Below are 15,275 nucleotides of genomic sequence, written 5' to 3' on the forward strand. Positions count from 1 at the left end.
TTTTTGTTTTGTTTTTAGCCAAAGCAGAAGTTTGAGAGGCCCATCTGTGTTTCCTGGAGCTCTGATATGAAGGGTGGAAGATGGACATCCTTTGGCTGTGTGATCCTGGAAGCTTCTGAGACATATACCACCTGCAGCTGTAATCAGATGGCAAATCTTGCCGTTATCATGGCGTCTGGGGAGCTCACGGTCAGCACTGATGATTTGTTCCCTGAGGCAGAGTATCTGCCTCTAAATCCAATGGGAAAATATTGATTAAACATCTGTTGTGTGTCTCCCATGGGGTTGGGTGTTGTGGGATGGCGTCATGGGGACAGAAGGGGTAGGTGATATGCCTTTGCCCCTGCAGAATTTACAGTCTGGTTGGGAGGCCATGAAACTCAAATATACAATGAGAAATAATGACCCTAAATAGGGCCAGGCACTGGAGCAATCACAGATCTTACTTAATGAGCACATACAGTGTGCTGGGCTCTTTAAGTTAAGTGGTTTTAGACCCATTTCACAGAATGGGTAAAGTGGCCCGTCTAGTCCTGAAGCTAGAAATTGAAGCAGGTGGAATTCAAATCTGGGGAAGTCTTTTTCCACTAAAACATGCAAATGGGTCAAGAAAAAATGCTGTAAGAATTCAGAGGTGTTGGCCGGGTGCGGTGGCTCATGCCTGTCATCCGAGTACTTTGGGAGGCCGAGGCAGGCGGATCATGAGGTCAAGAGATCGAGATCATCCTGGCCAACATGGTGAAACCCTGTCTCTACTAAGAATATAAAAATTAGCTGGGCATGGTGGTGCATGCCTGTTGTCCCAGCTACTTGGGAGGCTGAGGCAGGAGAATCACTTGCACCTGGGAGGCAGAGGTTGCAGTGAGCCTAGATGGCACCACTGCATTCCAGCCTGGCAACAGAGCGAGACTCTGTCACTCACACACACACAAACACACACACACACAAAAAGAATTCTGAGGTGTTTCCAAGAGAGCCGATGATAGATCAGGAGGAAACAGAATATGAAATAAGCCTTGGTGAATGAGTAGATTCGGAAGAGAGGAAGGACATCCTCATTAGTGTTGTAGAAAGTATCCTTTTGCCTGGCGCAGTGGCTCAGGCCTGTAATCCCAGCACTTTGGGAGGCCGAGGTGGGCGTATCGCGAGGTCAGGAGATTGAGACCATCCTGGCTAACATGGTGAAACCCCGTCTCTACTAAAAATACAAAAAATTAGCCGGGCGTGGTGGCGGGCACCTGTAGTCCCAGCTACTCGGGAGGCTGAGGCAGGAGAATGGCGTGAACTCGGGAGGCGGAGCTTGCAGTGAGCTGAGATCGTGCCACTGCACTCCAGCCTGGGTGACAGAGCCAGACTCCGTCTCAAAAAAGAAAGAAAGAAGGAAAATATCCTTTCCTATCATGGTAGATCCAAGGTTTAATTCCCTACCAGGGAGGCCATAAGTAGGTGCCATTTCGAGGACCCTGTGGCTTAGGATTTAAGAGAACTGGATCCAGAACAAAACTTAGTTTCAAGCCCGTCTCTACCACTTTCTAGCTGTGTTTTCTTGGAAAAGTCACTTAACTTCTCTGCACTGAGCCCAGCTCTCTCATCTCAAAAATGAGAACAACAACAACAACAAAAAAATACTGATAACTAGCATTTATGTAGTATGCTTCTGGCACAGTTATACTTGAAATGTTTTCATTTAATCCTAAAACAACTCTATAAGGCAATTACCATTAATATTCTCTTTTTAACAGACGAGGAAACTGAGGGCACAGAGCAGTTAAGTGTCTTATCACACAACTAGAAATTGGCCAGTTTTCTTTCTTTTTCTTTTTTCTAGACTGAGTTTCACTCTCGTTGCCCAGGCTGGAGTGCAGAGGTGTGATCTCAGCTCACTGCAACCTCTGCCTCCCAGATTCAACCAATTCTCCTGCCTCAGCCTCCCTTGTAGCTGGGATTACAGGTGCCCACCACCATGCTTGGCTAATATTTTTTGTTTGTTTGTTTAGTAGAGATGGGGTTTCGCCATGTTGGCCAGGCTGGTTTCAAGCTCCTGAGCTCAGGTGATCCACCCGCCCCAGCCTCCCAAAGTGCTGGGATTACAGGCATGAGCCACTGCGCCCAGCCAATGGTCAGTTTTCTTAACCACTTTGTGACAATATCGTAGAGAGGTGCTCATAAGATTGTGCTTGGCATATCTTCAACCCACAGAAAGCACTCAGAGACATTTAAAATTAATTTTAAAATTAATTATGAATAAATGGCATGGAAGAAGGACTTAGCTTGTCATGTTCCACTCCTGAAGTTGAAGCATTCTTGAATGTCTGCATTACCAGTTGGGATTCAGTACAGGAAGCAAAAACCACCCCAGGTATTTCAAGCAGAAAGGGATTTAACACAGGGAATTGGGGGCTCACAAAAATCTCTGGGAGGGGATGGAGGAGTTGAAGTCAGGGGGCTGTCACTTCAATTTTGGCTTCAAGGTCATCCCCCAATGCATCTGTAACTCAGAGGTCAGAAATTGCTGCTGTCATTTTGCCACCCCACTCCACCATGAAATTGGGGGCTGGACAGTTGAAATGTGGAATTAAGCTCACTCCTGTCTGCCGAAAGCTGATATTTGCCTCCCTTCTGCATTCCAAAACGTTCACAGGTGTATCTCACTGGAGAACTTAAATTACATCCAGGACCTTAGTTCCAAAGGATTCTGGGAGATGTAGTTTGTGGACATCCAGCCCCAGTAATACATGGAGTAATGTAGAGGACAGGACTGGGAATAGGTGCTGGTGGAAGCCAGTGGATTGCAAAGGATAATGAAGGACAGTATCTAGTTCACACTGAGTGTTAGAGGGAGAAAAGGCCCCCAAGCAAATTTTGCCCGAGCCAGGGTTTTAGATAACTGTTCTTCCCGCCTGGGGGGATTTTGATCCCATTCTCAGGCCAACTATGGAATTCCTTCCTGACAGATGGACTTCTCCTTGTACGTCATTAGCCTTGTGGGCATTATCATCTCCGTGGTGTGCCTCGTATTGGCCATCGCCACCTTTCTGCTGTGTCGCTCCATCCGAAATCACAACACCTACCTCCACCTGCACCTCTGCGTGTGTCTCCTCTTGGCGAAGACTCTCTTCCTCGCCGGTATACACAAGACTGACTACAAGGTCTACATCGCTCGGGCTGTGTCCCCACCAAGCCCCATCTTCTCCCCACCTGCCTCAGCTCATTCCTACCCAACTCCCTCTATCCCTGTTCCTACCTCAGGGCCTTCGCATATGCTGTGCCCTCTGCCTATAACACTTCCCAGCTTCTTACCTGCTTGACTCCTTGTGACAGCTCTCAGTTTAAAATTATGTCCCTGATCATGTTATGAATTGTAGTGGTTCCTCCTATTACTTGTTTTTATTTGTTTGTTTGTTTTTGATGCTGAGTTTCGCTCTTGTTGCCCAGGCTGGAGTGCAATGGCACGATCTTGGGTCACTGCAACCCCTGCCTCTTGGTTCAAGCAATTCTCCTGCCTCAGCCTCCTGAGTAGCTGGGAATACAGGCATGAGACACTATGCTCTGCTAATTTTTTTGTATTTTTAGTAGAGATGGGGTTTCACCATTTTGGCCAGGCTAGTCCTGAACTCCTGACCTCAGGTGATCCACCTGCCTTGGTCTCCCAAAGTGCTGGGATTATAGGCTTCAACCACCACGCACGGCCCCCCTCCTGTTACTTTCTAAACCAGAGGTTCTCTCCCTGGGTGCTTTTTCTCCCCAGGGGAGACTTGGCAATGTCTGGAGACATTTTTGGTTGTCACAACTGGAGGAGCGTGCCACTGCTATCTGGTGGGTAAAGGTTAGGGATGCTGCTAAGTATCTTGTAGTGCCCAAGACAGCCCTCCATGGCAGGGAATGATCCTGCAATAATGTTAATGCTACAGTTTAGAATCTCTACTTCCCTTTATTTTTCTTTTCTTTTTTCTTTCTTTTTTTTATTTTTTTTGAGACAGGGCCTTGCTATGTCACCGAGGCTAGAGTGCAGTGGCCGAATCACAGCTCCTTATAGTCTCCCAGGCTCAAGCGATCCTCCCACCTTTGCCTCCCAAGTACCTGGGACCACAGGCCTGTGCCACCATGTCTGGCTAATTTTTGTATTTTTGTATAGAGAGGGGGGTTTCATCATGTTGCCCAGGCTGGTCTCAAACTGCTGGGCTCGAGCGATCTGCCTGCCTCAGCCTTCCAAAGTGCTGGGATTACAAGCATGAGCCACCACACCCAGCCAATAAAACTTTATTTACAAGGCAGGCAGCCAGCCTACGGGGTCTAGTTTGCTGAACCCGCCTATTTTCAACCATTCCCTAAAGTAGGGTGATCGACAATCAGTTTTCCTAAAACTCTTCCTGTTTTAGAACTGAAAGTCATGCGTCTTGGGAAATCTCAGTTCCAGACAAACCAGGACCATGGGTCCCCTTACCAAGAAGTGCTGCTGCCTGTGGTCAAGAACCACTGCGCCTCTCTATAAATGTTTGTGAGATGAATGAGTGAGCTAGGTTTGGGGAATTTCCAGCCGAGGAGTCTCTCTCTTCCTTTCTTCCTCTCGATTTCTTTCTGGGTGGAGGATCCTGACGCGCATGCTTCTCCCCTCCAGACGGGCTGCGCCATCATCGCGGGCTTCCTGCACTACCTCTTCCTTGCCTGCTTCTTCTGGATGCTGGTGGAGGCTGTGATACTCTTCTTGATGGTCAGAAACCTGAAGGTGGTGAATTACTTCAGCTCTCGCAACATCAAGATGCTGCACATCTGTGCCTTTGGTTACGGGCTGCCGATGCTGGTGGTGGTGATCTCTGCCAGTGTGCGGCCACAGGGCTACGGAATGCACAATCGGTGAGTGACATCCTCTCTCTTCCTGAAGACCCTGCTGCCAGGGCTTATGGTGATAATGACGTGAGCAACAAGAAGAGTAACAACAGTAGCAGTAGTTGTGGCTACCATGTATCGAGCTCTTACATTATGTACTGTTGGTTTCAGGACCACCATGTACAGCAGCACGGGTTGTACACTGCACAAATCCAGGGTCACTACTATTTGAGATTTATGTTCCAGGAAGAGAACATCTGGTTTACCTAACTTGATTATTTTCCTTTTCTTGGCGTGTATGACGTGGGGGGTGGTGGGGGTGAAAGCGGGAAAGGAATACTTCTGCATGGTGGTGTGTGCCTGTAATCCCGGCTACTCGGGAGGCTGAAGCAGGAGAATCACTTGAACCCGGGAGGCGGAGGTTGCAGTGAGATGAGATCGCACCATTGCACTCCAGCCTGGGGGACAAGAGCGAGACTTCATCTCAAAAAAAAGTGGGGGAATATTGGGGTGCTGTTATTGAACATGACGGAATGGTTGTTATGTCGTAAAAGCAGCTAATGTACGCTAGAGACATAATAAAAAGAGGCAATCCTTTCTTCCTCCTTCCCACTCTCCCTCCCTCCCTCCCTCCTCCCTTCTTCCTCCCTCCCCTCTTCCCTCCCTCCTTCCTTCCTCCCTCCCTCCCTTCCTTCCTTCTTTGCCTTCCTTCCCTTCCCTCCCTCCCTCCCTCTCTTCCTCCCTTCTTTCCCTTCCTCCTTCCCTTTTTCCCTTCCTTCCCTTCCTCCCTCCCTTCTTTCCTTCCTTCCTTCCTTTAAATAAACAATTTTATGAAATATCTTGTCTATGCTAGGCTTTGCTCTGAGTGCTGAGTATTCAGAGATGAACAAACACCTAAGGCCCAAATTCTCATGAAACTCATAGTCTAGTAGTGGAAGACAATTTGCAGTTACACAAGCAATTAAACAAGGTAACTTATGATAGTGATAGCTGCTATTTTAAAAATGCAGTGAGCTCTGCTAGATGGATACCAGGAGTAGAGATAGGTTGCCCTATCTAAGGATAGTCAGGAGTGGCTTCTCAGAGGAGGTGACATTTGAGCTGAGATTTATTTATTTATTTATTTGGAGACAGAGTTTTGCTCTTGTCGCCCAGGCTGGAGTGCAGTGGCGTGATCTCGGCTCACTGCAACCTCCACCTCCCGGGTTCAAGCGATTCTCCTATCTCAGCCTCCCAAGTAGCTGGGATTACAGGCGTGAGCCCCCACGCCCGGCCTGAGCTGAGATTTAAATGATAAGGTGTACCAATGGAGAGTTCTGCATAGAGGGAAACAGGATTACGAAGTTGTGAATTGGGAAATGAGCTCAACCTTGGGCACTAGGTAAACATTTCAGGTACATGTGCCCAGGAAGAAGGTCTAAAAGAGGAAGCACGGTGGTCTAAAGGAAACTGAACTGCAACCGGGACCATCATGAGCGTCATCTGAGTCTCACCTCCCAGTGTTCTCCTCCACTAGGGCATTTGTTGGGACAGGGTTAACTGTAAGGTCAGGACTCTGAGACAAGCGCTGACTCCTCCTATTTCTCTCCATAGCTGCTGGCTGAATACAGAGACAGGGTTCATCTGGAGTTTCTTGGGGCCAGTTTGCACAGTCATAGTGGTAAGCAAACACTACAACAGCCTGGTGAAGTGTGTTCTGAAGGAGGAGCAAGGAGACCTGCGAGATCTGGAATTTCCAGGGATGTGTGCAGCTAAGAGGGTCACTCATTCCCGTCAAAAGTTCTCCTTTCCAGGCCGGGCGCGGTGGCTCACGCCTGTAATCCCAGCACTTTGGGAGGCTGAGGTGGGTGGATCACCTGAGGTCAGGAGTTCGAGAACAGTCTGGCCAACTTGGTGAAACCCCATCCCTGCTAAAAATACAAAAAATTAGCTGGGTGAGGTGGCGAGCACTTGTAATCCCAGCTACTGAGGAGGCTGAGGCAGGAGAATCGCTTGAACCCAGGAGACACGGAGGTTGCAGTGAGCCAAATTCATGCCACTGTACTCCAGCCTGGGCGACAGAGTGAAACTCCGTCTCAAAAAAAAAAAAAAAGAGTTATCAGCCAGGTTGCAGCGGCTCATGCCTGTTATCCCAGCACTTTGAGAGGCCCAGGATCACTTGAGGTCAGGAGTTCAAGACCAGCCTGACCAACATGGAGAAGAAACCCCATCTCTACTAAAAATACAAAATTAGCTGGGTATGTTGGCACATGCCTGTAATCCCAGCTACTCGGGAGGCTAAGGCAGGAGAGGAGAATTACTTGAACCAGGGAGGCAGAGGTTGCGGTGAGCCGAGATTGCGCCATTGCACTCTAGCCTAGGCAACAAGAGCAAAACTCCATCTCAAAAAAAAAAAAAAAAAAAAAAAAAAAAAGCTCTCCTTTCCAATCCTTCATTCTTGAGATTTCGAAGTTAGAGAGTAATTTCTTTGACTTGAGAATTTTGTTTTTCCTTCTGAAAGGCAAATACCCCTGGGAGGGACCATAATTGTATCCGTCTTGTGCACAGGTCCATGAGTCTCTCTGAAGCAGTGTCATTGTCTGGGGGTAATAATACCTGAGGTTCGTTGCCTCATGCTAAGGAAATCAAGGACACAGACACACACAAGGAGTGAGTTTAAGAGCAGAGGTTTAATAGGCAAAAGAAAGAGAAAGGAGACGAGCTCTCTGTCTCTTGCAAGAGAGAGGGCCTCCTGAGTGGGACTTCTGGCCCGCAGCAAAGTGCAACAGATTTTAGACTGGCTTGAGGGGGCGGTGTCTGATTTACATAGGGCCCAAAGATTGGTTGGACCCAGTGTGACATTTACGTAGAGCGCGAGGAAGCTGGCCACCCACCCTGATCTTTTATTACGCAAATGGGGTCTTTGCTTGGCTGGCACCATGTTGTCTTCTCCTTACTGTCCACACGGTTAACAAAGAAAAGGGAAGACGGAGCTGCCATTTTTTTTTCTTTTTTTTTAGACGGAGTCTCACTCTGTCACCCACGCTGGAGTGCAGTGGTGCAATCTCGGCTCACTGCAACCTCTGCCTCCTGGGTTCAAGCAATTATTCTGCCTCAGCCTCCCGAATAGCTGGGATTACAGGCACGCACCACCACACCCGGCAATTTTGTATTTTTCATAGAGATGGATTTTCACCGTGTTGGCTAAGCTGGTCTCAAACTCCTGACGTCAGGTAGTTTGCCTGCCTCGGCCTCCCCAAGTGCCGGGATTACAGGCATATGCCACTATGACCAGCTAATTTTTGTATTTTTAGTAGAGATGGGGTTTCACCACGTTGACCAGGCTCCTGACCTCAGTTAATCGACCCGCCTCAGCCTCCCAAAGTGCTGGGATTTCAAGCGTGAGTCTCTGCACCCAGCCAGAGCTGCCATTGGAACATGCCTATTCCCCAGGTAACCCCTTTCCTATTGGCACAACTGCCAGCATTCCACCCATGCAAGCTTCTAGCTTGCCTTTCTATGCCTATAGCTCGATTCTACCGGCTGCTGTCCGTTAGAAAAGAAAATGATTTGGGAGCTGCTTTTCATTAAAAAGAAAACCTTACCGAGGACTTCCTTACCCTCACTATCTGCCTAAATAAATCTTTTTTAACTCCTATGTCATCTCCTAGGCACAGATGTTGAATGAAAGAAAAAGTAAAAAGAAATTAGGAGGAATCGTGGGGGAAGGAGTGAGATGACAGAGGGAAATGGTGGATCGAGGCAAAGGGAAGCCAGGGGATGTTAAACACCCATCTCTTTGCCTCCCAACCTCCATCCAGACTTGACAGCCCTGCCAGATGATGATTCTTCGGACTCTCACTCACGCTGGCTCATTCCCTTATGTCTTTTGTCATATTTTTCGAGGATTAAAATGTTTTTTATTTTTAATTTTTGTGGGCACAAAGTAAGTTTATATATTTATGGGGTATATGAAATATTTTGATACAGGTACAGAATGCATAATAATCACATCAGAGTCAATGAGGTATCCGTCCCCTCAAGCATTTGTCCTTTGTGTTACACACAATCCAATTATGTTCTTCTGGTTTTTGTTTTGTTTTGTTGTTTGGTTTATTTTTATTTTTATTTTGAGACAGAGTCTTGCTCTGTCACCCAGGCTGCAGTGCAATGGCATGAACTCAGCTCACTGCAGTCTCTGCCTCCGGGTTCAAGCGATTCTTCTGCCTCAGCCTCCCGAGTAGCTGGGATTACAGGTGCATGCCACCACGCCTGGCTAATTTTATGTATTTTTAGTAGAGACAGAGTGTCGCCGTGTTGGCCAGGCTGGTCTCGAACTCCTCACCTTGTGATCCACCCTCCTCAGCCTCCCAAAGTGCTGGGATTACAGGCGTGAGCCACTGTGTCCGGCCTCTCCTAGTTATTTTTAAATCTACAATTCAATTATTACTAACTATAGTCACCCTGTTTTGCTAGCAAATACTAGATCTTATTCATTCTTTCTATTTTTTTGTACCCACTAACCATCCCCTCTTCCCTGTTCCCCACCCACCCCTCCACCATCCTTCCCAGCTTCTGGTAACTGCTGTTCTACTCTCTAGCTCCATGAGTTCACCTGTTTTAAATGTTTAGCTCCCACAAAGAAGTGAGAACATGTGAAATGTGTCTTTCTGTGCCTGGCTTCATTTGTAATGTTTAATTGACTGATCTAAGTCTTGGGAATGCTTGAAATTATATTCCTCCATAGAGGTTTTGTGCTGATGTCTATCAGATTTTTTTTAATTGGGGGCATGTATTAATTTTCAGGGGTCACCGTAATAAGCTATTGCATGCTGGGTGGCTTAGAACAACAGAGACTTGTTATTTCACAGTTCTGGAGGCTTGAAGCCTGAAATCAAGGTATTGGCAGGGCCACGCTCCCCATGACAACACGAGGGAGGGTCTGTTCCAGACCCTTCTCCAACAAATTTTCCCATTTGATAAGATCACCAGCCAGGTGCAGTGGCTCATGCCTGTAATCCCAGCATTTTGGGAGGCCGAGGCGGGTGGATCACCTGAGGTCAGGAGTTCGAGACCAGTCTGGCCAACACGGCAAAACCCTGTCTCTACTAAAAAATACAAAAAATGGGCCAGGCGTGGTGGCAGGCACCGATAGTTCCAGCCTTGGGAGGCTGAGGCACAAGAATAACTTGACCCCGGGAGGGGGAGGTTGCAGTGAGCCGAGATAACATCACTGCACTCCAGCCTGGGTGACAGAGTGAGACTGTCTCAAAAAAAAAAAAAAAAAAAAAAAAAAAAAGAAACACTAGTCATATTTCAGTCAGATTAGGGTCTGCCCTAATGAGTTCATCTTAACTTGATTATTTCTGTAAAGATTCTATTTCCAAATAAGGTCATATTCTGAGATCTTGGGAGTTAGGGATTCAACATACCTTTTTCTGGAGACACAATTCAACTCAAACTGGGTACAACCAACCAGAAACCATTTTAAATAAATGCCTGATCTCATGGCTTCCTAGACTATAAAGGTAGTGTAAAATTCAACTCCCAATCCATGGAAGGCCAGAGCTGGAGTTCTTATCTCTCCACTCCTCCTTCTCCTCCTCTTTGTCCTCCTCTTCCTCATCTTCCTCCTCCTTGTCTTCGTCCTTTTTTTTGAGGGAGGGTCTTACTCTGTTGCCCAGGCTGGAGTGCAGTGTTGCAATCATGGCTCACTGCAGGCTCAACCTTTCGTACTCGATTGATCCTCCCGCCTCAGCCTCCCAAGTAGCTGGAACTACAGGTGCGTGCCACCATGTGGCCCAGGCTGGTCTTGAACTCCTGGGCTCCAGCCATCCTCCCACCTCAGCCTCCCAAAGTGCTGGGACTACAGGTGTGAGCCTTGGCAGCTGGCCCTCATCCTCTTTCTTACCTCTCTCCTCCCCTGCTTCCCCCACTCTGTCTCTCTCCTCTCTTCTTTTCTCTTTGTTCTTCACTAAGATCCAAAGCCTAGACAGAACAGTTACCTTGTTTCCTCTGTTGGCCAGAATTTTCTTTTCTTTCTTTCTTTCTTTTTTTTCTTTTAGACAGAGTCTCACTCTGTTGCCCAGGCTGGAGTGCAGTGGCACCATCTCGGCTCACTGCAAGCTCCACCGCCCAGGTTCACGCCATTCTCCTGCCTCAGCCTCCTGAGTAGCTGGGACTACAGGTGTGCACCACCACGCCTGGCTAATTTTTTGTATTTTTAGTGGAGACGGGGTTTCACTGTGTTAGCCAGGACAGTTTCGATCTCCTGACCTCGTGATCCGCCCGCCTCAGCCTCCTAAAGTGCTGGGATTACAGGCATGAGCCACCGCTCCCGGCCCAGAATTTTATTTTCTAGTCCACCCTTTCAATGAGAATGGGGTCTTTATTTTATTTGGTGGACTCTACACCTTCTTCAGACCCTAGGGCTTGCCCCTCCGACTCCACAGATGACCATTCAATCTCCAAGGTTTTAGATTCTTGATTTTAGGAAATACCCTTAGGGCAGCTACAGCATTCTGGTTCATTACTGCTGTCTAATTTATGGCCTCTGAAGATTTGTTTTTATTTTCTTACAAGCTTAAGAGGCTGTCTGTTGGGGGCAGGCGAGGTGGCTCATGTCTGTAATCCCAACACTTTGGGAGGCCGAGGTGGGCAGATCACTCGAGGCCAGGAGTTCGAGACCAGCCTGGCCAACATGGTGAAACCCCGTCTCTACTAAAAAAATACAGAAATCAGCCAGACACTCCTCAGTAGTCCCAGCTACTGGGGAGGCTGAGGCAGAAGAATCGCTTGAACCCAGGAGGCGGAGGTTGCAGTGAGACTAGATGGGGCCACTGCACTCCAGCCTGGGTGACAGAGCAAGACTTGGTCTCAAAAAATAAAATAAAAATAAATAAATAAATAAATAAATAAATAAATTTAAAGGGCTATCTGTTGGGGTTCCTCCAGCATTTTTGGTGTTTTGTAGTGAGAGGGATTTTCACAGTGAGATTCCTAAAACTCAAAGTTGATCCTGATGCTCTTCTACGTGAAACTGTTCTATAGCTTCTCCATTGCACTCAGGGTGATCTCCACTCCCTGAGCCTGACACCTCAGATCCTTCACTGCCTGGCCCTACCCAATTTCCCTAGGGTCCCTTTCTGGCTTTTTCCTGCCTGCTCGGCCCTCTGGCTGTACCAGCCAACTTTCTACTTCCTTGAAATGCCAAGTTCTCCCCTCTAGACCTCTCTCGTGCAGGTGGTGGTGATGATGAACAAACCATGTGTGTGAGATGCTTAGTACAATGCCAGGCATTGACCAGAGTGTGGTAAATATTAGGTATGAACAATCATGGAAATAATAATAATGATGATGTTGGCCAGACATGGTGGCTCATGCCTGTATTCCCAGCACTTTGGGAGGCCAAGGCAGGCAAATCACTTCAGGTCAGGAGTTCGAGACCAGCCTGGCCAACATGGTGAAACTCTGTCTCTACTAAAAATATAAAAATTAGCCAGGTGTGGTGGCCCGCGCCTGTAATCCCAGCTACTCAGGAGGCTGAGGCAGGAGAATTGCTTGAACCTGGGAGACAGAGGTTACTGTGAGCCGAGGTCGCGCCATTGCACTCCAGCCTGGGAGACAAGTGCGAGACTCCGTCTCAATAATAATAGTAATGCAATGTTTATCTTACCCATTCCCAAATCTTCAAGGACATTGGGCTTGCTTGGAAGTTCTACTCATCTGGAAAAAACAGTTCCCCTGGGGCCGTGGTTCTCCACTGGTGCAGTTTTCCCTCTAAGGGGAAGTTGGCAAAGTGTGAAGACTTTTTTTTTTTTTTTTTTTTGATACAGAGTTTCGCTCTTGTTGCCTAGGCTGGAGTGCAATGCTGGAGTACAATGGCATGATCTCGGCTCATTGAAAGCTCCACCTCCCGGGTTCAAGTGATTCTCCTGCCTCAGCCTCTCCAGTAGCTGGGATTACAGGCATGCACCACCACGGCCAACTAATTTTGTATTTTTAGTGGAGATGGGGTTTCTCCATGTTGGTCAGGCTGGTCTCGAACTCCCGACCTCAGGTAATCCACCCACCTTGGCCTCCCAATATGCTGGGATTACAGGCTTGAGCCACCGCTCCCGGCCAGAAGACATTTTTGGTTGTTACAACTAGAGAGGCGGGTTCTACTGCCATTTAGTGTGTAGAAGCCAAGGATGCTGGTTAACATCCTACCGTGCACAAGGCAGCCCCCTTCTGCCCGCTACCCCCACACACCAAGAATGGTCTGACCCAAATGTCAGTATTGCCCTGGGTTAACAGACCCTGCCCCAGGTGTATGTATATCTTGCTCAGGGATGCTTTTGAGGGAGGGCTTTAGAAGATAATAAACTCAAGATAATAAACTCCACTCAAGTTCGCAGTCTATGTCCTAATGTACTGGATGCACCTTGGGAAAATAAACAGAGACTGCCCCATTGAGAACAAGCAAAGGCTGTTTATTCCGAGATTTCTGTGGTCCAGCAGTACGAGAGTCAGCTACCACCCTCACTCGCGTTGGCTGAGACTCAAAGGTAGGCAGAGAAGTGGGGAAGGTTTATAGAGGAAAAAAAGAGAAGGCTACAGGTAAGTCCTGATTGGAGGCTGTTGCACAGATGGGCAAGCTGTAGGTGGCTAACTAGGAGCGGGGTATCCTGTGTGATTGGTTAGGGGTACCTATCGGCTTCTACCTGTTGGTCCTAAGTTGGAAGCAGGGACAAAAATTAAGGAAGCTGTCAATTACTAACCAAGTCCTGCTGCCTTGGTTCAATTGCTACAGGGGTCATTCTTTGGCTTTCTGGATTGGTTGCTATAAATCGTGGGTCAGAATTCTCCTTTTTTTTTTTTTTTTTTTTTTGCGACAGAGTCTTTGTCTGTTGCCAGGCTGGAGTGCAGTGGTACAATCTCAGCTCACTGCAATCTCTGCCTCCCAGGTTCAAGTGATTCTCATGCCTCAGCCTCCCAAGTAGCTGGGATTACAGGTGTGTGCCACCACATCTGCTTAATTTAATTTTTGTATTTTTTTTTTTTTGAGATGGAGTCTCACTCCGTTGCCAGGCTGGAGTGCAGTAGCGCAATCTCAGCTCACTGCAACCTCTGCCTCCCGGATTCAAGTGATTCCCCTGCCTCAGCCTCCTGAGTAGCTGGGATTACAGGCATCCACCACCATGCGTGGCTAATTTTTTTTTTTGTATTTTAGTATAGACAGGGTTTCACCATTTTGGCCAGGCTGGTCTCGAACTCCTGACCTCAAGAGATCCGCCTGCCTCAGCCTCCCAAAGTGCTGGGATTACAGATGTGAGCCACCACGCCCAGCCCAGAGTTCTCTTTTTATAAGTGTCCTGGCCCTTGTCTATTTGTATATCCAGTCTCTCCATCCTTCTGCTTGACTTTGCAGATCAACTCCATTCTCCTGACCTGGACCTTGTGGATCCTGAGGCAGAGGCTTTCCAGTGTTAATGCCGAAGTCTCAACGCTAAAAGACACCAGGTAAAGCCCTCTTTCACCTCCCCTCCTCTTTTAATTTCCTCTTCCTTCTTCCCAGAAAAGTTCTTTGAGCACTTATTGTGTGCTGGGTCCTATGCCCGAGACAGAGTTGATGAGGTCTGTTTAGCATATCACACCATCTAGATCTGGAGGCTTAAAGTCCAGCTCAACTATTTACGAGCTGTGACCTTAGGCAAGTTACATAACCTCTCAGAAGCCCATTTGCCTCACCTACAGAATGGGGATATTAACATTGCTTATTTTAGGTGCCTTACAAAGCATTTAGCACAGTTACTAGGAACAGTGAGTGTTTCATATATTACAACTATGAATAAACTTTCTAATTTTTCCCTGTGCATACTTATATGTGTATATTTACAAGAAACTGAATCATACTATTTGGTTTTTTATGTTTTTTTTTTTCTCTCGAGAATGTCCTGATGATTTCTGACTTAATTAGATATTATTCTACAATATGATTTTCTTGCACAGCATTTCGGTGTAAATTTGTAGCACATTGTATTTAAGTCATATCATATTCATGGACACTTAATTTGCTTCTATGTGTTTTTGATTTTGGTTTGTTCTCTGTATAAACACCACTGCCTTGAGCACCCTTGTAGGTAAATCCGTCCACACTGTGGTTATTTAATTACAACACTAAACATGAAACTACCCAAATCCAACTGCCTGAAGGGTAGGTTGGACTGTAATGCTTTTAGTATGTGCATCATAAATTGACTTTCAGAAAATGTGTTTCCGATGATGAGAATACCTATTTACTTGCAACATTGTCAACACTGGAGTTTATTGTTTTTGATGTATTTTTTGCTGATTTAATGTGTGAAATATTCTATCTCATTATTTTTGTTATACACATTTTATATTAGGGATTTGGGACTTCTTAAATATTTTTATGGATCAGTTGTGTTTCCTAACTTCCTCACTCAACTACTGTTCATTTTAAG

General features: G+C 46.9%; 1 protein-coding gene across 4 annotated transcripts in view; it reads left to right on the forward strand.

The window, feature by feature from the left end:
- The window catches only part of ADGRE1 (adhesion G protein-coupled receptor E1), a 60,297-nt gene that overhangs the window by 40,567 nt on the left and 4,455 nt on the right, over positions 1-15,275 (forward strand). The window contains exons 20-25 of one of the 4 annotated variants that reach the window (XM_063719283.1): positions 19-189; positions 2,955-3,149; positions 4,619-4,854; positions 6,421-6,487; positions 8,124-8,259; positions 14,219-14,310. In XM_063719283.1, the coding sequence (XP_063575353.1) occupies positions 19-189; positions 2,955-3,149; positions 4,619-4,854; positions 6,421-6,487; positions 8,124-8,259; positions 14,219-14,280 (867 nt within the window). In that variant the 3' untranslated portion in view covers positions 14,281-14,310. Of the gene's footprint in view, positions 1-18; positions 190-2,954; positions 3,150-4,618; positions 4,855-6,420; positions 6,488-8,120; positions 9,067-14,218; positions 14,311-15,275 lie in introns of those variants that run through there. The other 3 variants (XM_054539475.2, XM_054539476.2, XM_054539477.2) reach the window with 3 other exon arrangements.

This window comes from Pongo abelii, chromosome 20, assembly GCF_028885655.2.
Source record: "Pongo abelii isolate AG06213 chromosome 20, NHGRI_mPonAbe1-v2.0_pri, whole genome shotgun sequence".
Taxonomy (NCBI): domain Eukaryota; kingdom Metazoa; phylum Chordata; class Mammalia; order Primates; family Hominidae; genus Pongo; species Pongo abelii.